The sequence below is a fragment of the Cinclus cinclus genome, chromosome 1 (genome assembly GCF_963662255.1).
Source record: "Cinclus cinclus chromosome 1, bCinCin1.1, whole genome shotgun sequence".
Taxonomy (NCBI): domain Eukaryota; kingdom Metazoa; phylum Chordata; class Aves; order Passeriformes; family Cinclidae; genus Cinclus; species Cinclus cinclus.
Window position 1 is genome coordinate 150,754,144 of NC_085046.1, and position 25,379 is coordinate 150,779,522.

The following is a 25,379-nucleotide window of genomic DNA, read 5'->3' on the forward strand; positions in this document are numbered from 1 at the left end:
TGGGGACACACACCCCAGGATCCACAGGGCTTTGGGACCGTGGAAACACACGCGAATCCCCAGGGATTTGGGACCATGGAAACACCCCCTGTCCGCCGCCCCTCACGCAGCTCCCGCCTTCCCCTCAGCCCTGCCTGTAGGGGGCGGGGTCTGCTGCTTAACCACGCCCCCTTCGCTCCCTCCCCCTCACTTCTATTGGTCGCTCTCCTCTCCCCGCAGCTCCCCATTGGCTGCCGGGCCGCGCGAGCGCCCGGATGCGGAAGTTCCTGGGCCGGAGCGGCGGCGGAGACGGTGAGGGGTAGGGGGAGGGGTCGAGCCTAAATCCCGCTCAGAGCGTTGGGAACGGGAATTTATTCCAATAAATCGGAGGAAATTGTGAATATTCTGGTTTAAATACCCGAGTTACACCTGAGTTTGATGAGGATAAGGGTTTAGTGCTGTGTTCCCGCGAGGAAAATGGTTTATTTGAGGGTTTTGGTGAGGAAATTCGTTTATTCGTGTTTATTTTCATGAGAAAAGCTGTTTATTCTTGTTGGCGAATAAAATTGTTTATTCTCTGGGTGTTTTGGTGAGAGAAAATAGTCTGTTCCGGGGTTTTGATTAGGAAAACAAATCACTTTTGGTTTTTTGAAAATGAGGAACAGGATTTATTCGTAGTTTTCGATGAGGAAAACAGTTTATTTTTGCGTTTTTCTTGAGGAAGAAAAAAGATCATTTTTGCCTCTTGAGGAAGAAAATGGTTTATTTGTGTGTTTTTGATGAGGAAAATTACTTATTTTTGGAGGGGTTTGATGAGGAAAATGGTTTAATCTTGGGGTTTGCAGAATAAAATGGTTTATTCTTGCTTTTTAATGAGAAAAATTGTTTAGTCTTGTGGGTTTTATGATATAAAGGTGTTTATTTTTGCTTCTTATGAGGAAAATGGTTTATTTTTGTGGTTTTGATGAGGGAAGTGGTTTATTCTGGAGCTTTCATTAGGAGAATGGGCTTGATAAGGAAAATTTAGTCTTGGTTATTTTTATGAGAAAAACAGTTTATCCTTGGTTTTGAATAATTAAATAGTTTATTACTAGGAATTTCATTAGAAGACTCAATATGTTTTTGGCTTTTAGTGAAGAGTTTGCTTTTAATTTTGTTTTATTTTTTTCACTTTTTCTTCATGTTGAAACAAAAAAATTTGGATCCTGATTTTCCATGGAATCACTGAATGAGAGATAGGGAGGAGTAAAAAAGGGAATTTAATGACTGGATTTCAATTACTGCTGGAATTTAAACATTAGAATGTAACTACTGGAATTTAACTGGAATTCTGCCAGTCGAATTAAACTACTGGAATTTTAACTACAATAATTTTCATGGTCAGAATTTAACTAAAGAATAAGCAATTAAATATATTCCCGCTTCCTAACACTTGCGTTTCCTTCAATATAAATCATATAATAAATAATTAAATATTTGCTAGGAAAGCTGGAGATCTCAAGTACCTCATGAGGTGATTTGCATATTTTTGAATAGTCATGAGCTGTAGCAACACCGAGGAGCTGCAGCACCAGAGCGGGAATCCCTTTTCCAAGGAATTTTAAAAGGCGGGATTGGTCTTTTACATCACTTAAGGAAAGAAAATGTGAAATTTAATGAGGTTGGATGGTGTTGGAACAGGTTGGACAGGCTGGAGCAGCCTCTCCATCCCTGGAATTATTCCAGGTGTGGTTGGATGGAGCTTGGAGCAACCTGGGATGGGGGAAGGTGTCCCTGCCCATGGAATGAGATGATCTTTAAGGTTCCTCCCAACCCAAACCATTCCATGGTTTGTTTGTTTGTTTGTTTTTTTTAATTTTTTTTTTTCTGTACAACCTCATTCTGGGAGGGTTTAGTGGAGAAGGCAGAGCAGGACTTTTCCCATGGAAAACACAGTGGGGGAGCAGGGATGAGCAGGAATGTGGGAAACCAGGTTAGATGGAATTTTGAATCACCACGAGGGTGATTAAACACCTGGGAAAAAGGAGCAGGGAGGTTTTGGGAGACGCTCAAACTCAGCTGGGCGAGGCTTTGAGCACCAGGTTAGATCCAAAACCTCTTCCAACCCCAGATTCTTTGGGAATTCTGCACCAACACTCACAAATCTACATTGCTGTGACTCTCCCAACCCAGGGGAATCTGCCATGTCCAACCACCCGCCTCCAACAGCGGACGGGAATTGCTTCTACATCCTGACGGAGGACTGTGCCTATGGAAACAAGTACTTCCAAGCTGGGAACTTGTGCTTCTGCAGCGAGAGGAGCTACCTGAGGAATTTTTCTGAGGATGGGCCTCCAGCTTGCTTCCTGAAGGTCATCATGCTGGACGACAGCTCCACGGTCACCATCAACCTGGAAATCCTGCAGCCTGTGCGCCAGGAAGCCGCTGGATTCCTCCTGGCCATTGGGAGCCACAGTGAGCGCTTGGATTTTTTCCTGGAAAGGGTGAGCCTGGAAGGAGCTCTCCGAGCCGTACTGGGTCAAAACGTGATGGTGGAAGTGGAGCGGGAATTTTTCCCGGGAATTGTGCGCTACATTGGGAGCATCTACAAGCCCAGTTTGGCTGTGCTGACTCCGGTGTTTTTTGGGGTGGAACTGCAGGTAAGGGATGCCCAAAGCCAGGGAATTCCTCATTTTTCCATGAAATTTCTGTGTGTGACATCCCTTCCTGGTGTGTTTTCAGGGAGAGGGGGAAAACAGAGGGAGATGCGATGGATCCTACCACGGCACCGAGTATTTCAGGTGCAGGAGGAACTGTGGGATCTTCCTGCCCTTCAGCAAAATCCAGTTTAATACCATGTCAGGCAACGATTATGGGAAGCAGAAGCTGGGAAAACAGGACACGGAGGAGGTGGTTCCTGTGAAAGTTGGCGATGCTGTCAGCTTCTATGTGGATGAGATCCCCACCAAAGGAATTGCCATGGCAGTCTACAGGGAAGGGAACCAATGGTTCGTGAAAGTTTGCCCGGTAAGAGCAGCTTTTCCATGGGTTTTTTTGGGATTTTAAAGAAAAAAAACACATTATGGTTGGACGTAAAAGTGAAGTAGAAGAAATATCCAAAAGGGATGTGAGGTTCTGTGAAAACTTTCCAGGCTTGTTTAAAAAAGTCCTTCATGTTCCAGTGTTTAGCTGCTGGATTTTTCCCTAGCTGATGGTTTTTTTACTCCTTTCAGGAAGAAGAAGGAACAACTGACATTTTCAGGGAAATCCCCATGGATTCTGTTGTGAAAGAGAGCTTGCAAAGTAGGTAGTCTTTGGATGTGTCTCTCCTGATCCCATTCTGGGTGAACTTGAAATTTATTCCCTATCTGCAGGGTACTGAGGAGCTGAAATTGCAATAAAACCTACAAGTTGTCTTAATGGACTGGGATTTATGGAAATATCTCAAGTTCCACACAAAGCTAAAGCTGAGTCCCATTTGCCAGGAAAGATAGTTTGATGGTAGCAGAGAATTCCCTCAGGGAAGAGACACCACTGGTTATAAAGTCTGTAATTTAGCTGGAAAAGATGGAGCAGGCGCTTCATCCTGGTGGGAAAGACTCAGGTGCCAGCAGCAATGGTGAGAATTGTTGGATAATGCAAGGAATTAGTAGAAAAATTAGGAAATAACCCCCCTGCTGCCATTGCAGTAGTCTGGGAAGGACTGGATTAACTCCAGGTCCAGCGAGAGGCTGGAATGTGAAGCTTTGAGCAGGGAAACAAGGAGCAGGATCATTCCCTCTCATCCTGTCAGACCAGCTTGGACACACTGGGAATTACACCTTGTGTCCCTGGCGCTCAGCTTCCTGCTTGTACATGTAGCCTGGAATTTTCAAAATAGACCTGGAATTAGATCAGAGGATCAAATTCCCACATCTCTTGATGTTCTGTGTTGCCCATCAGGTTTTTTCCCAACGTTTGACTCCGACATGGGCTTTGGAAAACCAAACCCGATGAAACAAGAGATCAGCGAGGGCAGTGAGGAGGGAGAAGGTGGGAATTCACCCCTGGAAGTGAATTCCATGGTCCAGATTACCTTGGACAAAGGGAATCAAGTTTCAGGAATCATCCGCTGGGTGGGCTACCTGCCCCAAATCAAGGACAAAATGGCTGGAATTGAACTGGTGAGGCTGGAAAGCTGGGAAGGGATCTTGGAGTGCTGGTGGCAGTGGCTGAATATGGAGGGTGGAATTTTGGGATCCCCAGGTACAGGATATTGAGGAGCTGGAATGGAGCTGGGAAGGGTCTGGAGCACCAGGAAGCAACTGGGAGGAAGGAATCCCAGGAGGAGGAGGAGGAGGAGGGAAGCATCCTGAAGGAAAGGAGGCTAAATGAGAACCTTCTGGATCCCTACAGTTCCCTAACAGGAGGGTGGGACAAGGCGGGAATTGGGCTCTGCTCCCAGGGAACAAGGGACAGAACAAGAGGAAACAGCCTCAAAGTGCCTCAATGGGTGTTTGGGTTGGATACTAGGAAAATTCCTTAATGGATGGTGTTGTCCAGCCCTAGCACAGCTGCCCATGGCAGGGGTGAGGTCCCCATCCCTGTGGATGTGGCACTTGGGGACACGATCTAGTGGTGGCCTCAGCAGCGTTGCATAGCTAGACTCAATCTCACATCTCTTTTCCAGCCATAATTCCATAAATCCTGCTCTCAGGCTTGATTCTGGTGCTGTTTTCCCAGGATGAAGACAAGGGGGTCACAGCTGGAGACTGGCTGGGCAAGTCCTACTTCCACTGTGCCCCAAAGCGAGGCCTCTTCGTGAGGCTGAATTCCTGCCAGCCCGATATGCGCTTCCAGAGCTTTCCCAACTCTGATCTATCCCTCAGGGATTACAGTGAGTCCTCTGGGAAGCAGGAAAAAACAGGGCTGTGATGGGAGAAGGATGTGGAAAAACCCCTTGGGCAGTGTTTCATCCCTTTCTTCGAGTGTTGTTTTTTGGTGTTTATCCCACATGACATCTTTGGCTGGATTAACAGCTACACTCAATCCTAGAGGTCTTTTCCAACCTAAATGATTCCTTAGGGAATATCCCACAAGTCTGAAAGATTGTGATTTATGAGAAGCTAGATTGAGAAGCCACTTCAAGTCTGAGAGTTGTAGACTCACCTCAGACTTCTGAGACATCAAGGAAGGGCAGAGTTGACCCAGATGAGAAGGTGAAGGGAATTCCTTTTCTTACAGGACAAGAAGTTCTTCCAGAGGGCCCAGAGAGTTTTCCTCCACTCAGGAATGAGGCAGCAGTCCGTGTTCTCCAAGGGCGGATGAAGGGCATCCAAGGTCATTGTAATTCCTGCTACATGGATGCAGCTCTCTTTAGGTAAGGACCTGCTTGGGTGGTGCAGGCTCCTTAAATGAATGGCTTTTTAATCGAGCAAAGCCCCAAATTGCAGCACTTCCCTCGATTTCCAAGTTGGCTGGAAGTTTATTCCAGCCATTCCCCTGGTGTAGAGCAGGATGTCACTATGTGGAGATGCAACCTGCAGGCTGCTTTTTAATCTCCTTCCCAAATCCAGCAGTTTTTTCAGCCCTGAAGACCCCTTGTTTCGCTGTGTCTGTCATTCAGGGTGCTGAGAGCTCATAGCTTTGTGGATTTGGATTGTGCTGACTCTGTCCCTGGAAGTTCTGGCTGGAATCATTCCAAGGAACCCACCCAGGAGGTCCAAACTTCCCTGCTTGGAGAGGAAAAGACTCAGTGCTACCCTTCCCTGAGTAGTTTTGGCTGCAAAGTAGGAATTTCCTTCTCCCTGAGCTGTTCCCTTGTTTTCTCCCAGTGTTCATTTTTCCAGATGTGCCTCACTGTACCGATGTGCTTCCCTCACCTCCCTGTAATTCCATGTATGGATTGTTGGGCATCAAAGCCATTGACTATCACCAGCCACCACATTTTGGTTCTAGCTGTTGCTTCCAAGCCCTCAAACTCAAACCCATCCCACTCTTCCCACAGTCTCTTCTCCTGTACCTCTGTGCTGGACTCCATGCTCTTCATGCCCTTCCCACTGTGTGACAGGAATGTCCAGGGAATTCTGAGGGATGAGATTGTCAATCCCCTCCGAAGGTGAGTGTAGGGAATGCTGGAAGTTGTCCCATTTGCCTTCATTCCTTCCCTGCTGCCCTAAGCTTGGCACTGAGGGGAACCTGGCAGCCACATCCAGAGGTGTTCAGGACAAGGAGGAATGGTTTTAAATGAACAGAGCATGGATTGAGATGGGATATTGGGAAGGAATTTTCTGTGTGAGGGTGGTGAGGGTCTGGAATGGAATTCCCAGAGAAGCTGCGGCTGCTCCATCCCTGGAAGTGTCCCAGGCCAGGTTGGAAGGGGCTTGGAGCCAATCTGGTGGTGTTGGTGGATTCCCTGCCCATGGCAGGGGGTTGAACTGAATGGAGTTTAAGATCCTTTCCAAGCTCAGCCATTCCATGATTTCCCTCACCTGCAGCTGGTTGTTGTTCCCAGGACTGGCTTTGTCAGGGCCAGCAGTGTGATGCACCTCCGGGAGCAGCTCACGGACAAAGGCCAGTGCTCCAGCTTTACCAATGCTGAGAAAGGTAAGGAGCTCCCTAGGGCCTTTCCCCAGCTGCTTCCTTGTGTTTTGCTTCATCCAGGTGTCAGCTGGCAACTGCCCTCTGTGCTTCTCTCAGGAATGTGCTTTAATTAGGTGCTGATGTTAATTGATGTAAAAATTCACTTGTAAAATTCTTTCAGCTTTTAAAGCTCAGAGCCCCTTCCAGTGCCTAAAGGGGCTTCAGGAGAGCTGGAGAAGGACTTGGGATAAGGGATGGGGGGACAGGACACAGGGAATGGCTTCCCACTGCCAGAGGGCAGGGTTAGATGGGATATTGGGAATGAATTCCTCCCTGTGAGGGTGGTGAGGGGCTGGGATGGAATTCCTAGAGAAGCTATGACTGCACCATCCTTGGAATTGTCCAAGGCCAGGTTGGATGAGGCTTGGAGCAGCCTGGGATAGTACAGGGTGTTCCTGCCCATGGCAATGGCTGTAATTCCATGATCTTGAAGGTTCTTTCCCACCCAAACCATCCTGGAACTCCATGGAAGTGCAGTCTCTGAAGGCTGCTTGGCATTTTCCTTCTTCCCTTTGGGATTTTTGCCTTAACCAAGTGCTCTCAGCCTTTGTCCCAGTTGTTCCACCTGACAAGGAAATTCCAGGTCCCTGGAACACTGGCTTATGTTTATCTGACAGCTCTGGGATGCAGTGGAACAAGGCAGTTCCTGGTATGGTCTGATCCATCCTTTCCTCTCACTTTTCAGATCCTGAGGAGTTCCTCAATCTCATAATGCAGCAGATCCTGGGAATTGAGCCACTATTGAAACTCCAGTAAGTTTCTGCAGCTGAGGGATACAATTTCCAAGGCCAGGCTCATTAATTTTCCACTTCAGAATCCCTGGGGGTGGGTAGGGGAGGTCACTTGTCCCTCTCCACAAAAGACTTCTGGAATCACAGCTCTGAGTTTTGTGCAGCTCCTTCTGCTTTTCCTTACGAACAGACTCTGATCCTGCTTGTTGTGATCTTCCCATCCAGACAAAGACACTTCTGAGCTCTCCCTGGAGGGTGCTGCCCTTAGAAAATCGGGATAAAAACCTTGTGCCATCCTCAGGGAGAGCCAGAAGGGGTTTGAGAAGGGTGATGTCCGACTCTAGGGCAGATCCAGCAGTAGCCAACAGCCTTTGGATAAATTTGGGATGTGTCCAGGCTGCCAAGCTGGCTCAGCTCCCACAGCCTCTCAAAACAGTCAGCCCATGGATGCAGTCCCGGTTTTTTGGGGACTCTACAAAGAGGATGAGAGGCTGGAGGAAGCCAAAAATAACTGTGCTGTTTGTGAGCACAGAAAGGGAATTGTTGGATTTCTGTGCTCCTTTGTGGAGCCGCCGCTCAAGCCATGGTTTGTGGAGTGCTGGGAAAGGCTGAGCACAAAGAGGACTCTGTGCTTCAGCTCCCCTGCATGGGGTCATCCAAAGGAAATCCTTTCCCTTCTTTCTTTAGGGATTGTGGGAGATCTGCACACAACTCACCTTGAGTTTGGCTTTTTTGGATGCATTTTTTAATTCATCCTTCATCAAAGCATCCGTTTCTCAATTTATATACTAAATTATCTTTTAGATTTGTATCAAGGAGAAATGGAATTTTGTTTATAGGATGTGCTGCTCCAAAAGGGATAATGAGGCCAAAATTCCTCCTTATCTCCTGCTTCCCTGGCATAAACTCGTTATTTTTGGGTGGAAAAAGTGCTTTGTGTTGCACCAAACCACCCTCAGTGCTTTGAGCCCAGGAGCTCTCCCAGGACAAACTTTGGGAAACTCCAATTTTGTGTCACCACATCCCAAATCCCATGACCTCTCCTTGCAGGTCAGGAGGCCAGAAGGAGCAGGAATGTTACTGCTACCAGATATTTATGGATAAACAGGAGGATTTGGTGGTTCCTGATGTGCAGCAGTTGGTAGAACGCTCCTTCCTGTCCTCAGATCTGAAGCTGGTGGAGGTGAGTCCAGTTTCCTTCTGCTTACCTGCTTTCTTTGCTTCCCAAAATACCTGTGAGGCCTTGAATGTTTTATATCCAACACTGAATCCAGGCATGACTTAGGAAAAGGCCTCTGCTTTCTCTGTTTCCCCCTGTGAATAGTGACAGCAAATTTAGAGAAAAATCTCTGGGATTTGGCTCTTCTGGCAGAGTGACTCCTTCCCTTTTTTTTTTTTTTTTCCCAGATCCCATCTTGCTTCATTATACAAATGCCACGTTTTGGGAAGGAATATAAAATGTTCAGCAAAATCATTCCCTCCCTGGAGCTGGATATAACAGATCTGCTGCTGGACAGTGAGTGATGGACAATGGGCTGTGAGCAACCAACTCTGGGCTGTCTTGGGATTCTTCTTCCTTGAGTCCCAGTTTTGGCTGGACAAGCTGGATTTTAGGTGGGATCTCGAGGAGACACTCCTCAGCTCCGTTTCCTTGGCAGGTCCCAGGGAATGCTGCCTGTGTGGAGATGTTGCCACTTTGGAATGCTCAGAGTGTTTCAAGGACAAGGTGTTCTCAGCCACGGGCCTGAAGCAGTTCTGCAGCTCCTGCTCCAGACAGGTATTCCATGGCTATTCCCAAAATCCACCTGGGAAGCTGTCAGCAGGATGAACCCTCCCAAAATCCCCACATCCCCCTGGCTGTCCCTACAGATGCTCAAGTTGGGCATGAAGCAGCCCTTTCCTGAGGGTCATTCCTACCAGGAGCCAGAGGTTGTGAACCCTCTGCTTATACAGACCCTAAATAATAATGGAATCATAGAAAAACTTGGATTGGAAAGGATCTTGAAGCTCATCCCAGTTCTAGCCCCTGGGTGCTGCTCACTGTTCCAGGTTGCTCCAAGCTCTGCCCTACCTGGCCTTGGACAATTCCAGGGATGGGATATCCACAGCTTCCCTGAACAACCTGTGTCCATAAATAATATGTAATCCTGCAGGAACTGACTGCTGATCCTTCCCTGCTGCCTCTCCATGAGCATTCCCACAGTTTCTGCTCTTGGATGGTGACAAGCTCTCATTTCAGCTCCCTGCTTGCCAGGCTGTTCCCACAATGCCATTCCCAGGCAAGCAGGGAATGTGAGAATCACATCAGCACGGAATAAATTTGGAATCTGACCTCTTTCCCCTCTTCCTGGCAGGCCAGGGCCAGTTCTGCCAATGCCACCCTGTCCTCTCTCCTCAGGTTCACTCCCATCGCCTCCGCAAAGCACACAAACCCAGGAGGCTGCACATTCCAGAGGAATTCCAGAGCTGGAGCGCCCGGGGCTGCCAGCAGGTCCCACGGGAGAAGCTGGAGCTGTTTGCAGTGCTCTGCATCGAGACCAGTCACTATGTGTCCTTTGTGAAATACGGCCCTGGGAATGAGCACTGGATGTTCTTCGACAGCATGGCTGACCGGCACGGTGAGGGAATGGGATGTGGGAAGCTGCCAGGGGCTGCTCAGTCCACCTTTTCCTCTCAAGTTCCCCTATTTGGGATTTTTCTGTGTTTGGCTTTCATTTAATTAGATTCCACAGGGGCCAAGCCAAGCCAGGTGGGAGTTTTTCCAGGTGCTTCCAGCTTTTGGTTTTGGTCAAACAAAGGATTTGGGATCCCATCCCTGCTGGCTCAGCTTGTGGGCACAGATTGTTTTCCTGTCCTTCCCCACTGTGCTTTTATCGCAGAATCATGGAATAGTTTGGGTTGGAAGGGACCTTAAAACTCATCCAGTTCCAACCCCTGCCATGGGCAGGGACAACTTCCACTATCCCAGGCTGCTCCAAGCCCCTTTCAAGCTGGCCTTGGATGCTTCCAGGGATAGGGCAGCCACAACTCCTCTGGGAATTCCAATCCAGCTCCTCACCACCCTCACAAGAAAGAATTCCTTCCCAATATCCCATCTAACCCTGCCCTCTGGCAGTGGGAAGCCATTCCCTGTGTCCTGTCCCTTCATATCTTGTCCAAAATCCTTCTCCAGCTCTCCTGGAACTCATTTAGGTTGAATGGTCTCCCCTTATCCAGCCTCTTCCAGTGCTTTTGGCTTCCACATCTCCCAGCTGAGGCTCTGCATGACTCCTGAGTGTGCTGGGATCTGCTGGAGCTCTAGGGACCCATCCCTTTGGGATCTGGTTTGGGAACTTTTCCTCCTCCTTTCCACCTTAGGTGGTGAAAACGGCTTCAACATTCCCACGGTGATGCTGTGCCCAGAAGTTGCCAAATACCTGGACTTGCCCTTGGCCGTGCTGGCCCTGGAGCAGCCTCGGGACATGGATGGGGTGGCCAAACGCCTCTTTTGTGATGCCTACATGTACCTGTACCAGAGCAGGAAAATGGCACTTTACAAGTGACACCATCCTGGACCAATGTCATGGAGCAACATCAGGAATTGGATCATCCCAGAAGGTGGAAGCAGCTGAGTTTGGATGCTTTGAGCTGCCTCTTCTCACCTCTCTTGGTGTTAAGTTATCCAAGTCAGGCTGGGTGTGTTCAGTCCTGGCTTTATCCAGTGGTAGTTGGTCCTTGGGCACAGCTGGAGTTGGAATTATTCATGCTCAAATTAATTCTCATTCCCCACATTCCACAATTCTCTGTCTCCAGGTACTCTGCAGCTGGAGCATCCCCATATCCTTGTTCCCCTGCCAGCCCTTCCCTCCAAAGCTGGGGACCAGCAGAAATCAAAACACAAGGAATTATCTACAGGTTTACCAGGAAATCACAACCTTTTCTAAAACATCCTCACTGGATTTGTGGAGTGAGGAAAATCAGGTCAGGATCGATTTTTCCTCACCCGAGTCCCTCAATTCCCTGCACTTACCTTATCCAGCACTAACTGGCACTTTCACCCACCACTCCTTATTTCCAATCATGGCTATTCTGAGCTGAAGCTATGCTTTAAAAATAGGTGTCTTTCCAAGAACCAAACTGGAAGGAGGATGGGAGCAGAGGAGCAACATCCGGGCTCTTGCTACTTCCTCTTTTTGGCAAAATCTGCACAGGATTCACTGTTCCAAGCTCACTTTTAGCACTTTCTGTCTCATCATTGCATCTGCTTCCAAGTTCTGGGGTCAAATACCAGAATTCCAAGGGCAAAAATGAAACGAAAAAGCACTCTGGGATTTTCTGCAGGAAGGTTTAGGGTTTGGGTGGGAACTGGTGTTCCTTAAGTTAAATGAATTCTTTAATTTGGGGGCTCTCTGCTATGAAGTGGGAAGTCATACTGGTGTCAGTGGGATGCCCAAATTCCACAAAAACCTCAAGCATCCAGGAATCCCAGATGTGCAGGTTTAACCCCATTCCTGCTCTTTCCCCCCCATCTCTAATGCAGAGTGGAGTAATTTTAACAAAGCCTGGAGCTTTGGATTGATCCTGGAGGGCTTGGGATCTTTCTGGCATTCCAAGTGCTGCCAGCAGGTCCTGGAGGGATTCTTTCCCTCTGCTCAGCTCTGATAGGTCACACCTGGAATACTGGGTCCAGTTTGGAGCTCCCCAGTACAAGAGAGACAAAATCCAAGGAAAAACCACTGAGATTATGAAGGGACTGGAGCATCTCCTATGACGAGAGGCTGAGGGAGCTGGAATTACCCAGCCTGGAGAATAAAAAAAGGCTCAGGAAATCTCCTCAATATCCAGAAATACCTGAGGAGAAAGTGCAAAGACACCCAGGAGCTTCTCTGCCCACCAAAATGGTTCCTAAACATCAGGAATTGCATCTTATTCATGAGGGTGACATGTGCTGGCACAGGTCACTCTCCTTGTTCTTCTTTCTTCCTCTCCCAAAAACTCAGGAACATCTCTACTGAGGTACAATGGACTCATTATCTTTGGTGCTTTGCTTAAAAAAAAAAAAAAAAACTAATTTATAGCAAACTTATCCTGGATTTCCTGGAGGTTTTTTTCTGACTCAAAATGGGATACAATAGTGTTGGAATACCCAGACACCTGGGACCATCAGGCCATGCTTTGTTAAGCTCTTAATTATTTTCTTCCCTATAATTTCTGCCAAGATCCAAATTATGGAGAGAAGGGTGGGCAGGGAAGCCACAAGTTTGATCCCTGGGGATTTCCCTCTTACCTTCCCATTCCCAATGGAGCTCCAAAGGGTTTTTCACTGGAATAAGGATCAGAGCCATGGTGGGAAAAGGCCTTTATTTTACAATTTTTGCTTAGTGTGAAGCTCAGTGAGGGTTAGAGCCACTCTTCCTGTGGGAGCAGGGGTGAGACAGTGCAGGTGCCAACCTGGAGCTGGGATCAACCTGGAGCTGGCCTCCACATCCCAGGGAATTCGGCCAGAATGGAAAGAGTTGGAATGTGGCCACAGAGATGAAGCTCAGAATTGCCAAGGCAAAGAGTGTCTGCCATGGGTATCCCATGAGTGTCCCATGTCACCCTGTTGGTGGCACTCCACGCTTTGTTCTAGTGCCACCAAGGAGCTTCAGGATGGGCACAGGGCTGGCAGGGCCACCAAGATAAGGCACAAGACTGGCAGGGCCACCAAGCTGGGCACAGGACTGTGACTTCCAGGGGATGCAGGGACAGCTCTGCCTTCCCCATTCCTGTGTTCCCAGCTTCCCTACTGGGACCCCAGGGCGCTCTCCCAGTTTCTGCAGGTTCCTCGGGTTAACACCAGGCAGTGGAAAGGTCTAAATTAGAGTTGTTAATTTCTAACGAGGCACCTGGGCTTCCCAAAAAAAGCACAGAGCAGGAGCTGGGGATGAGCAGGGCCTTCCTCAGTGGCTGCCCTGACGCAGCTTCAGGAAGAGCTGGTGCAGCCGTTCCGTCACAGCCACCTGGGAATGGGAACAAGAGGGGTCAGGGAGCAGCTCCGTGGTGGCTTTGCTCAGGCCACCAAATCCAGTGGCATTCCCAGGTGTGTGCTGGTGGGAAGTGTTGGACGTACTGGGTAGGGCTGTGGCTCATGGAGCCGGCGGTGAGCGGGGCTGAGCAGGTTGAGGGACACCTGGGCGTGGGTCCTCACCTCGGGCAGGCTGGGCAGGGGCTCACACACCTACAGGGATGGAGATCCATGTGGGAAGATCCATGGGGGAAGCCACCACCCAGCATCAATCCCAACAAGCCACCGTGACTGGGTTGGCACCAGAGTTGTTGGCACATCTCAGAAGTCACCACCCCCTTTGATCCATCCCCCAGTGTGGAAGAGGAGACCTCCCAGGAGATGGGACCAGCCCTGACCTGTCCATCCCTGAAGTAGGTGCGATGGAGAGGCTTCACAGTGGTGGGAATGACCTTGGTGGTCTCCTCAAGCCGCCCCAGGACACGGATTCCCACCTCCTGCCCTGCACAAGGCGATGGCTCCTCTTCCAGGGCCATGAGATCCATGAAGGGGTGACCTTCCAGGAAGGCATCAGGGAAAGAGTTACAGAGCAGGAGATTCCCCCAGGACTCTGGGAAGGGTCTCCACACTCACCAGCAGCATCATAGAGCCGATAGATCGCCTTCATCCCTGGGATTGTCATCTTCTCCTCATCCTCTGTGAGCTTCAGGCATGGGGAGCCATTGACCTCCACCAGCTGTGGGAGAAGGGAAGGGAACCTGTGACCCCTCTGGGGAGGCCACTGATGTGAAGCAGATGAAAAAAGACAAAAACCCAACTGGGACCACTGCAAAGTTGGACATTCTGCCTCCTCCTGTCTGTGGAGAACTTGGAGCTTCCAGTGGGCAAAGAACTGACCATGACCTAACATTGGCATCCAGAACTTCCCTATATCCTGGGCTGATCTCACAATGTGGGCAGCAGGAGAGGATGGAATTGTGCCCCTTGGCCCTGCTCAGGTGAGAGCCCCACCTGCAGACCTGTTCCAGCCCTGGGGTCCAACATCAGAAGAAGGACATGGAGCTTCTGGAGCAATTCCAGAGGAGATCACAGAGATGCTCCAAGGGTAAAGCCCCTCTGCTCTGGAGCCAGGATGGGAGAGCTGGCAATGCCCAGCATGGAGAATGTCTCACTCCACTCTCCCAGAGTGCCTGAAGTGGCTCCAGGAGAGCTGGAGAGGGACTTTGGACAAGGGATGGATTGATAGGATAAGGGGGAATGGCTTCCTACTGCCAGAGGGCAGGATTAGATGGGATATTGGGAAAAAAATTCCTCCCTGTGAGGGTGGTAAGGGACTGAAATGTAATTCCCAGAGAATCTGTGTCTGCCCCATCCCTGAAAGTGTCCAAGGCCAGGTTGGACAGGGCTTGGAGCAACCTGGGATAGTGGAAGGTGGCTCTGCCTATGGCGGTGGAGGGCCTTCAAAAATCCCTTCCAAGGCAAATTCTTTCGTGATTCTGTGACTCCAGTGGGGCTGGATGGTCATGAAGCAGGCATGGACCACCTGGAAGTGGCTCAGCAAGGACTGGGATATTTGGGATTCAGGCTGTACCTTGTAGACACAGCCCAGTGATGGCTGCAGGGGACACGTCACCAGGTTGGTCCCAATGCCAATCATGTCGATCTCGCTCCCCTGAGGCAGCAGAGAAGACAGAGACCATCAACATCCCAGTCCTGCCAACACCAGGGACACCACAGGTGACATCCCAGCCCTCCAGCAGCACCAAGGTGACATCCCAGCCCTGCCAGCAGGTTCTTCACCTCCCTCCTGAACTCCTCCAGGCTCTGCTCGCTGATGTCGTTGCTGACAGCGATGGGGATGGTCCCAAACCAGGGCACCTGGAAGCTGGAAGGAGCAGGATTTGGGAGGATACATGGATCCACCTGCACCACCCAGAGCCATTAGGGCTCCCAAGTCCTGGCAGAATGAAGACCTGGGTGTAGGTGAGGATGGCAGGGATCAGTGACATCCATCCCAGAGCTGGTGTTGGACTCACTGAGCTCCGCAGGCTCGGAACACTCCCCGGATTTCCTTGGATTGCTGAGCCAGGTCCCCGCTGTCCAGGCGCACTCCAATGGCCTGGTATCCCAGCTGGTGCAGTGCCAAGGCCACAGCACAGAAATTGGGCAAACCACTCCTGGCATGGGCAAGAAAAGCATTAATGACAGGTGGGACGTGGATACAGGGTAGATCCAGCAGCGTTTCCAAGCCCTGTGCCAGCCAACACTCCTACTTCAAGGCCACCAATGAGCAGGGACATCCATCCACGGTGGCATGGTCCTCACCTCCTGACACAATAGGTGTCCAGCAATCCCTGGAAGTCACAGGGGAAGGTGACAGCATAGGACACGAAGGCGGCCAGCTCGCCCTGGTTGGCCTTGCCAGGGGGAGTCTGGAGCAGGTCACAAACCCGCTGCAGCCAGGACACGGCCAGGTCTGCAAGATCCACGGGATCTCCTCCAGCCTGAGGTGGCAGGTCCTGCCAGAGGAACATGGGATTTGTACAGCCTGTGGCATTATCCAAAGTGCCAGGAGCGTAGGAACAGGTGGAGTGTTCCATTCCCCATCCATCCCAGTCTAATCCCTGTCTGCATTCCCATCCCATCCCTATCTTATCCCACATCCCATTCCCCACCCCCTCCACATACTCATTCCCATCCCACCTTAGCCCCATCCCCACTACATTCCTATCCCATCTCCATTCCATCTCCTTCCATCCCTAACTCCATGCAAACCCCATACCCATCCCACTTCCCTCTGCCCATCCCTATCCCCATCCTAATCACACCCATATCCTGTCTTCATCTACATCCCATCCCCAACCCCATTCAATCCCTACCCCATCCAATTCCCAGCCCTATTCCATCCCAACCCATTTGCATCTCCCTTCCTATCCCCCTCTACATCCCCACCCCCACAAGATCCCTATCCCATCCCATCCCCATCCTACCCTCACCAGCACTCCCATCCCTATCCTCATCCCACCCCATCCAATCATCCTCATTCCCATCCCATCCCATCCCATCCCATCCCATCCCATCCCATCCCATCCCAATCCCATTCCCATTCCCATTCCCATCCCAGGCACCGCTCACCCGTGGCTGCACCTCCTCCAGGCACCGGAAGGACATGACGAAGGAGTGGGCGATGGTTCCACGCACGGGAATTCCGTAGAGTTTTCCTGCCAGGATGTTGCTGGTGCAGTCGAAGCCTGCGAGGAGGGACGGGGGGGACACGCAGGTGACGGCAGGGCCGCGGTGGCACTGGGCGCCACTGGGCGGGACTCACCCCCAATGTAGGAATATTTGGATGCTGACAGGGCTCCATCCGGCCCCTGTGCGCGGCGCAGCCCCATCTCCATCAGCTTCATGTCTGGGCCGGCAAGGAGACGGAATCTGGCAGCGTTGGTGGCCACCAGGCTGCGGGGACAAAATGGGACAGGTCACCCAGAGCCAGCACAGCCAAGGAGAAGGGGCTCCAGGATGCTCCCTGGTTGGATGAGGCAGGGATCACCATGGGACTTGGTGGACAGGGATGTGGTGGAATTGACCAACGAGACCTTAGGGGACAGGGACATCCTAAGGGTGACCTGTTCATCTCTCAGGAGAATCTGGGGGACAGGGAGATCTTTCAGGGGACCACAGGGTGAGCTGGACATGGAAAGCCTTTAGGAAAACTTGTGAGGGACATTGGGACACCCTCCAGTAGTTAAATTCAACTGGTAGAAATTCTAACAGTTAAATTCCAGCAGGGGACTTGTGGGGTCCTGGTACCCACAGGACTGCGGTGTCCCTGACCTCACATCTCCCTCTGGACTGGGGGGTGCTGCGCTCCCTTCCCTGCCCTTCTCCATCTTCCATGGGCTTTGGGATTATCCCCATCCCAAAATACCTGGCATAGTTGACCAGGCACAGTAAGGTGGTCTCCAGCAGCTGCACCACCAGGAGAGGCCCCTTCACCTGCAGGAACGGCACCTGTGGGAACAGTGGTGACATCCCAGTCCCTCTGGAGCTGGGAGGAGCTGGGAAAGGCAGGAATGGGGGTCCAGGGGATCCCAGAGTGAAGGAAAAGGGAAGGCCTGGGCAAGGTGGGATGGTCAGGAAAGGGGTTGCAGGGGGATGCTGATGAAGGAAAAGGGGCTAAAAGAGGATCCCAGTGCCAGGGAAGGGGGTGCAGGGGGATCCTATTGCCCTGGAATGAGGGTCCAGATTGTTCCTGCACCCAGGAAAGAGGTTCCAGGGGGTCCCAGTGTGAAGGAAAAGGAGAGACATAGAGTGGGGACACCCAGGATGGCCAGGATGGGGGTTCAAGAGATCCATGGTGTTGAGGGAAGGGGGGGAATTGGGGGTTGTGAAGGTGAGAATGGATATCCATGGGCTCCCAGGGTCAGGGAAAAGGGGGGGTGCTGGGAAAACCAGGACTGGAGTTCCAGGGAATCCCATGTTCAAGGAAAAGAGGAGGTCTGGGAGCTGGGAGAGGTGTGATAGTCAGGAAAGAAGATGAAGGGAGGTCCCACCTTGGGAAAGACGACGGAGCCCTCAGGAATGGCGGTGACGGTCACCTCGGAGGCGTCGAGGGTGGCCAGGTAGTCAAAGAAGGCATCGTCTGTGGTGCTGGGCAGGACAGAGCGCAGGTACGCGACATCTGCGGGGACAGCGCGGTGACACCAGGGACAAGGGACAGAGGGGGAGGTGGGGGGAGGGCACTGAGCCTCCCATGGACAGGTGGGTGACAACACCCCCAGCACGGAACGAGACGGGGGAATTGGACCAAGTTCCCTCTGAGGGACACCTCTGGAGGGTGTCCCAGTGTCCCCCAAGTTTCCCTGAGGGCTCTTTGTGTCCACCCCTGCCCTGTGTCCCCTGAAGGGTCTTGCTGTCCCCAAAGTCTGAGAGATGTCTCTGTCCCTGTATAAGTTGTCCTGATACCCTGAAGTCATCCCCAAGGTTGGCTGCACTGTCCCCCAAGTCCCCCTCAAATGTTGTCCCTCTCCCCCACCGCAGGTCCCCAGTCCCCCACGTCCCTCTGAGACGTCCCTGACCCCTCAAGTCCTCCTGAGGGATTCCCCTGTCCTCCCCCACTGCCCCTGGGGGGGTTCCCATCCCCAGATCACTCTGAGAGATGTCTCTGTCCCCCTTAAATCCCCCTGAAACACCCCCAGACACCCCTGGATACTGTCCCATCCCTTACAAGTCTCCTTGAGTTTTTTCCCCATCCTCCCCCGGGGGAAATTATCCTTTCCCCTTCGTCCCTCCCACCGCTACCCGCTGTCCCTTCCTCACCCTCTACCATGTCCCCTCCTGTCCCCTGCAGTTGTTCCAAAGTCTCCCTGGGAAGGTTCCCTTCCCCCTCTCCCACCACCGTCCCCACAGCACTTCTCCCGTCCCTTCCTCATCCTCCCTCCGGTCCCCTCCTGTCCCCGCTGTCCCCTTGAGTTGTTCCCCTCTCCCTTCACCCCTTCCCACAACGCTTCTCCCATCCCTTCCTCATCCTGTCCTCCCTGGAGCTGCTCCCCTATCCCTCCAAGTCCCACTGGGACGGACGGTCCCCTCGCCCACCACTCCTCCCTATACATTCCTGTCTCTGCCACCCTTGTTCCCCCCCTTGTCCCCCGCTGTCGCCACGCACCGGCAGCAGAGAAGCGGAAGGCTCGGAGCCCCCGCAGCCCCTCGGCCAGGCCGGCCCCGAGGGCGAAGGAGCCGCGGAAAGGCGGGCGGCGGAAGAAGAGCTCGGCGGCGGCCGGGGCGCGGTGTCGCCCGGCTCGCCAGTGCCCGTAGGCCATGGACACCTGGTACAGGTCCGCCAGCGGCGCCATAGCGGGGCGGGGACACGGGCACAAGGGAGGGGACACGGGGAGGGACGGGGGAGGAACATGGAAATAGGAGGGATGCGGAAGCACGGGGTGGGGGGACGCGGGGATGGCGACGCCGGGAACACGGGGTGTTGATGGTTGGTTAGCAGAACTCGGACATGACTCGACCGAGGCCCTGTGGTCGGAGAAGTGCTGAAAGGCACATAGACAGGGCAAAGTCAGCATGTGCTTGAGGCAGAAATTACACAATATCAGGATATGAAGAAGGGAGTAGCGGTTAGAAATCTGTACAAAGACACGACTGAGAAACTATCTCACGCTTGCTAAAGCCAATCATGTAAGGGAAACACGCAAGAAGAACCAATAAGCATATGCCAAGTGTATTGAGCAAGTAGGCAAAAAGGTGTAAGTGCTAACGCTAGCTTTAATAAAGTGAACAATGCTCTGCCAATCATATTGATTGATTGCGTTCTTCCCTCGCTGAACTCCTCCGCAAAGTGGCGCCCGAACAGGGACCTTCGATCAACCCACCGTAGGAGGTAAGCGAGTGGGCAAGCACCGAGAGGCAGCGCTCGGAGGGCTGAAGACCACTGTATGCGTGCATACGCAGTGGCTCCGTGCCTGGGCTGACCCTATAGAGGAGAGCTCGCTGTCCCGACTTAGTCTACACAAGGCTGCATGCGCGCGCACCAAGCTGGGCTATAAGGGACTGGCCCTTCTTGATATAGTACTTAGTGGGATAATATGGATAGGCAGGCGGCTTGTGATTTGAGTGCTTTCTTGAAAAGCTAAAATTGACAGATATTGCCTTAAAAAATGAATTAACGCAATTGCTAGACTACGCAAAGGAAAAAGGGTTTTTTAAGGACCCAGAAGAAGTGTTTAAGTTTGAGGCTTGGAGGGACTTGGGAGATTTCCTGTATCGGGCAGTTATTGAGGAGGATAAATTAGCAAAAAAGTTTTCTCATCCCTGGCAGGCCATAATAAATTGCTTGAAAGCATATAAAGCAGAAAAGAGGATTGCGGCTGTTGCTTCGGCACATCTAGAAGGGCGAAGCCTACCTGCTGACACAGAAAAAAATTGCCATAAGAAAGGAGAATTTTCCTCAGGCACGCATTACGAACACAATAATAACACTGCCAAAATCAGAGACCAGAGCTTCTCCCTCTGCCCCACCGTGGCCATCTCCAGGGGAAAAATTGCCTCCGGAGGATGAATCCACCTTGGAAGAGGGGGTTGCGTGGTGTCACCCGGATGATAATGATTCGGGTACTCGCAATAAGATTAGGGGCAGAGTGGCAAAAGATTATGGGGGAGGCCCTAGCAGCGGGAGAAAGGGACTTGGTATCTACATGGCAGGAATCAAGGGCTGGAGAACAATCATTCCCAGTCACCTATATGCCTCTTGCAGGCAGTGGGTTACAAGCAAATATAACACCATTAGATTGGAAATTGCTTATGCAGTTGTGAAATACGGTAAATTCATCAGGAATGCTTGGGGAACCAACTAAACAAGTGCTTAACTATATATCGGGATTGGTACTCCAGGAAGATATAAAAAACATTTTCAAAATGATTATGTCACAGTCACATATCATGTGGCAGGCTCATTGGCAAGCTCTTTGCCAAGAATCGGCGTGCAGAGAGGACAAGGGGATCCACTCCAGGGGGTCACAATGGAACAACTGATGGGATTTGGTCAATTTGCCACACCCGAAATGCAATTGCAGCTGGGACCTGACAAAATAAAGGAGGCAATGCGGTTGGCTAGAATTGCATTTGAGAGAATGAGACCCGAACGAGGGGCTATGCCATCATACGTGAGCCTTAAACAAGGAATGCAGGAGTTGCTTGCCATCTTTATTGACCGGGTCACAGCTGCAATTGACAGAGCAGGGATCCCCCTTTATATGTAAGGAGCATTGCTGAAAGAGTGCGTGACACAGAATAGCAATTCAAAAATGAAGTCAGTTATAGCTACCCTCCCTGGCACTTGGGAGATAGTAGAATTGTTAGAGCGAATGAGTAATATCCCACAAGACACACAAGCTATGTTGGTAGAAGCAGTTAATAACCTCGCAGTGACACTGAAAGAAGGGCAGTTCCAAAACCAAGCCTTTGCTGCTGCCGTGCTAGCGCCATTAAGGGCGACCGAAAATCGTGGAGCCAAGCCCCGGTCCTCTGTAAAATGTTTTCGGTGTGGACAATCTGGACACATCCGAAAGGACTGCCATGCGGGTCAAGTGTGGTGCCAAAACTGCCAGCTCGACAATCACTCGATGGATGCCTGTAGACACAAGTCGGGAAACGGGGCCAAGAGCGCGAAGGGACACGGTGCAAAGACACCAACAGCGGCCCAGACTTCCCGGGTGCCTCAGGCCAACTCACCCTCCTTCCCGCCAGCAGCTTACATCCAGCAACAAGAGGCAGCCTCGGCTTGGAGCTGGAAGATATTGATATTGAATAGATATTGTATTGAAGGACAGTAAGCCAGTTAAGATCCCCACCAGAGCTCAGGGTCCCCTGGTCATTAATGGACAGGCTTATGGAGCCCTCTTATTGGGACGATCTTCTGCAACCCTGAAAGGACTCTGTTGAACCGGGGGTCATAGATGCGGACTATACGGGCGAAATAATGGTCATGGCTCATACACGGTTTCCACCCATGAGTATTCCCACAGGAAGCTGCATTGTCCAGCTGGTCCCGCAACAACTTGTGCAGGAAGCCAGCGGTCCTTTGCGAGGAACTGGTGGGTTCGGGTCAATGGGAGGCCTGGCGTTACTCACTCTTAAAATGGATTGTCCTGGTTTACAATACAACATACATATTCTATTACCATCTGAGAAGGGTGATCATCCTTATCTCTGTGGGAAATGTCTTCTGTTGATGGGCCATAACTGATAAGGGTGATCATTCTTATCTCTGTGGGAAGTATCTTCTGTTAATGGGCCATTGAGTCCTACTGTATAATTGATAAGATTACATCATCCCATGGGGAGATGCTCCAGCCAGGAGGACGAGCCAAGCCTTTCCTACCTAGATAAAAACTGAGGTTTAGAATGCCAAAGGCAGCCTTTTTCCACTGGATTCCAGAGGAAGAACCAGGTTCTTATCCACATCATCGCTGGACCCTTTGGAGGAAAACTGCACCAGCATCCTGACTGACAGGGTATCAGGTTGTATTCTGACTCTGTCAGTGGTTTTATTTTTATTATTGCATGTATTTTGTTTTTTACTCTTTTTTTTCCTCTTCCCTATTAAAAATTGTATTACTGACTTGAAGTCTCACTGGTTTTGCTGTTCAAACCAGTACATGGATCAACGTCTACTTGTCAAGGCTACCCTTCAACAAGGGCAGGATAGGAGGCACCTCAGAGTACTATTGGATACGGGCGCAGACATTACAATTATATCCCGACACCACTGACCACCCAATTGGCCCATGCAAAGCCAGGCAGAGGTGGTAGAGGGGGTCGGAGGAGCGGGTAGAGTCCAGAGGAGTCATGCTCCTGTATCACCATTGAACAAGTCACTGTCTCTGCATTAGTGACAGTAATGGACCTACCAATTGGAGTACAGGCGTTAATTGGCCGAGATGTCCTTTCCCAGATGGGTTTGACGCTGCATATGGCCAATGGCCCTTTTTAACAGCAGCCACTACTTGGGCTTTCCCAATCCAGCCAACATGGTTAACAGACACCCCTATCTGGGTGGAGCAGTGGCCAATAAAAAGGGAAAGCCTCCGACAAGCCCATGTCTTGATCAATGAACAACTACAGCAAGGACATGTGCGACTGTCTACAAGCCCGTGGAATACACCTATTTTTGTTATAAAGAAGAAATCTGGCAAATATAGACTGCTTCACGATCTCCCTGCTGTAAATGCCCAAATGCAACCTATGGGAGCTTTAAAACCTGGACTTCCCAATCCGGCTATGATCCCACAAAAATGGTCAATACTGATAGTGGACTTTAAAGGACTGGTTTTTTACTATTGCTTTACATCAGCAGGATACGCAACGCTTTGCCTTTACATTACCAGCGATTAATAGAGAGGCTATTGCACAGTGTTATGAATGGGTGGTGCTGCCTCAAGGAATGAGAAACTCTCCAACCCTTTGCCAGCTTTTTGTGGTGACAGCATTACAGCTGCTTCGCCGGGCTTGGGGTCAGACTGTGATCTATCATTATATGGATGACATCCTGTTCGCACAAGAGCATCCTTTCACTTCGCAACAGGAAGAAGAAATTATCACCACCTTGGCACAGCATGGACTGGTGGTGGCCCCAGAGAAAATCCAACATACGTCCCCCTGGCAATACTTAGGCTGGCAGATATCTGAAGCAACAATTCGACCACAGAAGCTGGAGCTTCGGACACAAGTATCTACCTTGCCTGACGCACAGTGTTTATTGGGTGACCTCCAGTGGCTTCGGCCAATAGTGGGATTTTCTAATGATGACCTAGAGGGCCTTCACCCCTTGTTAAAAGGTACAGATCCGGCAGCACCAATAGAACTATCAGCTGAGCAAAAGCTTATGCTTCAACGCTTAGCAGATGCCATCACCATGCGTGTTATTTCACGTATGTTTCCTGACATACCAGTGGACGCAACCATTTTGGCAGGGAGGACTCATTTTGTCGCCGCCCTTACACAAATAGATGCCGCTGAGAGGCCTGTGGTATTGGAGTGGCTTTTTACAGCAATACAGCCCCGTACGACCGTGCAGAGCCAGGTCACCAATCTTGCCGCTTCAATTAAGAAAGGCCGAATTCGATGCCTTCAAACAATGGGCAAGGAACCTGGGACTATATATTTACCAATGAAATCTGAGGGTTTATCGTGGTATCTATACCACTCCTCGGAACTACAAGATAGCCTATTGGAAGCGGCTCAAACTATTCAGCTAAAAAGTTCAAAAAGCCCCATCTTACAATGGATGCATCTTCACGAGTGGGTACCACAACCGAAAGTGGTCAAGCGACCATTACAAAATGCTATCACTGTGTATACCGATACAGGCAAGAAATCGAGACGGGCTGTGGCTGTCTGGCTGGAAAAGGGACAACGGAAACACGAAATACTGGCTGCAGAACCCCTAGATTCACTGCAAACATTGGAGTTAAGGGCGGTTCTTTGGGCCATTCTTAAATGGCCCCATGACAGTATGAACATTGTCACTGACTCTCTATATGTGGTAGGCGTCGTACTCAGGATTGAAGACACGCTGATACGGGATGTAAAAAATCCTAGACTTTTGGAACTGTTAAGACAATTATGGCAAGCTGTCCAGATATAAACCACTCCTCTTGCCATATTGCATATCCGCAGTCATAAGTGGTCTGAGGACTTGGCGAGGGAAACGAGAGGGCTGGTAAGACCCCTCTGGGTACCAAGCAAATGGATCCAGCCAGTGACAGATGATGTCTCCTCCCAGACAATGTTGGCTACAGATCGCTCCACTGGAGACACATGAAGTACGAGAAAAGTTGAGACTTTCTCGCTGTTCAGCCTCTTTGTGCTGCACCTCCAGGACTTATTAAAAAAGAAAATTAGCTGGACAAATTTAAGGCAACTAGAGACTCTTGCCCTTGGAGAGCCAGAGAATGTTTGTAACCACATCAGTCTTGCTAGGAAGCGGTGCTGGAGTTGTGACAGGGGTTGTGGGGACAAAGCTTGGGTCCTTATAAGGTGCGGCAAGTGTTCGAACTGGGTGTGGGTACATCAATCACAGCTGTGGGAATCTGTGTGTGCAATATGTAGGTGAGTAATCCATCAACCATCTTGGAACAGAGCCATGCAAGAGGAAACGGTGGAGCGCTCCTTAGGGGCTGCTGGACTTATCTTTGATAACCATGATAACAGGTACCGACTGCTGGTCTGCTGGCTGTTATTACAGGCCACACAAAGGATTGAGTGGTACCAAGGTACAATAGTCATATGTTTCCTCTGTGCTAAAGGCATTAACATATCACGACACCTTACTGTCTTTAAACAAGACTGGAATGACACAGTGCGGAGGCACCAGCGGCCTCAGTTTAGGGCTGGGCTTCCTAACATGCATATTTAGTGTACACTCATGGCTCCCGGCTCAGCCAAAAACCAACATATGGGTAACATTAGCCAACAAAACAGGGCAAGATGCCTTTTGCTTGTCATTGTCCTCTCTGGGTAACCCTTCTCCACATGCCTGGTTGGGTTGCCTCTTGAAAAATGGCCATGTCCCG

At 50.7% G+C, this 25,379-nt stretch overlaps 2 protein-coding genes across 3 annotated transcripts; one reads left to right on the forward strand and one right to left on the reverse strand.

Moving 5' to 3' along the window:
* Positions 1-431: 431 nt before the first annotated feature.
* LOC134043659 (ubiquitin carboxyl-terminal hydrolase CYLD-like) lies at positions 432-12,507 on the forward strand. 2 transcript variants are annotated; one of them, XR_009933177.1, is made up of 15 exons: positions 432-2,618; positions 2,701-2,985; positions 3,192-3,261; positions 3,901-4,121; positions 4,681-4,834; positions 5,182-5,317; positions 5,945-6,055; positions 6,452-6,543; positions 7,265-7,331; positions 8,361-8,493; positions 8,718-8,826; positions 8,969-9,087; positions 9,709-9,928; positions 10,668-11,270; positions 11,946-12,507. XR_009933177.1 is itself a non-coding variant. In XM_062492278.1 (14 exons), the coding sequence occupies exons 1-14, from the start codon at positions 2,163-2,165 to the stop codon at positions 10,850-10,852; spliced, it is 2,358 nt and encodes a 785-aa protein (XP_062348262.1). In that variant the 5' UTR covers positions 432-2,162; the 3' UTR covers positions 10,853-12,505. The 2 variants fall into 2 exon arrangements, 1 of the variants encoding a protein (XP_062348262.1); XM_062492278.1 differs by having other exon boundaries at positions 10,668-12,505.
* Positions 12,508-12,633: 126 nt separating this feature from the next.
* NAPRT (nicotinate phosphoribosyltransferase) lies at positions 12,634-19,151 on the reverse strand. Its single transcript, XM_062492294.1, has 13 exons — positions 18,965-19,151; positions 17,853-17,980; positions 17,228-17,310; positions 16,625-16,755; positions 16,432-16,547; positions 15,622-15,815; positions 15,333-15,473; positions 15,097-15,181; positions 14,888-14,968; positions 13,930-14,032; positions 13,695-13,852; positions 13,402-13,509; positions 12,634-13,291 (listed from the first exon to the last, which is right to left on the reverse strand). The coding sequence occupies exons 1-13, from the start codon at positions 19,149-19,151 to the stop codon at positions 13,232-13,234; spliced, it is 1,575 nt and encodes a 524-aa protein (XP_062348278.1). The 3' UTR covers positions 12,634-13,231.
* Positions 19,152-25,379: the final 6,228 nt, after the last annotated feature.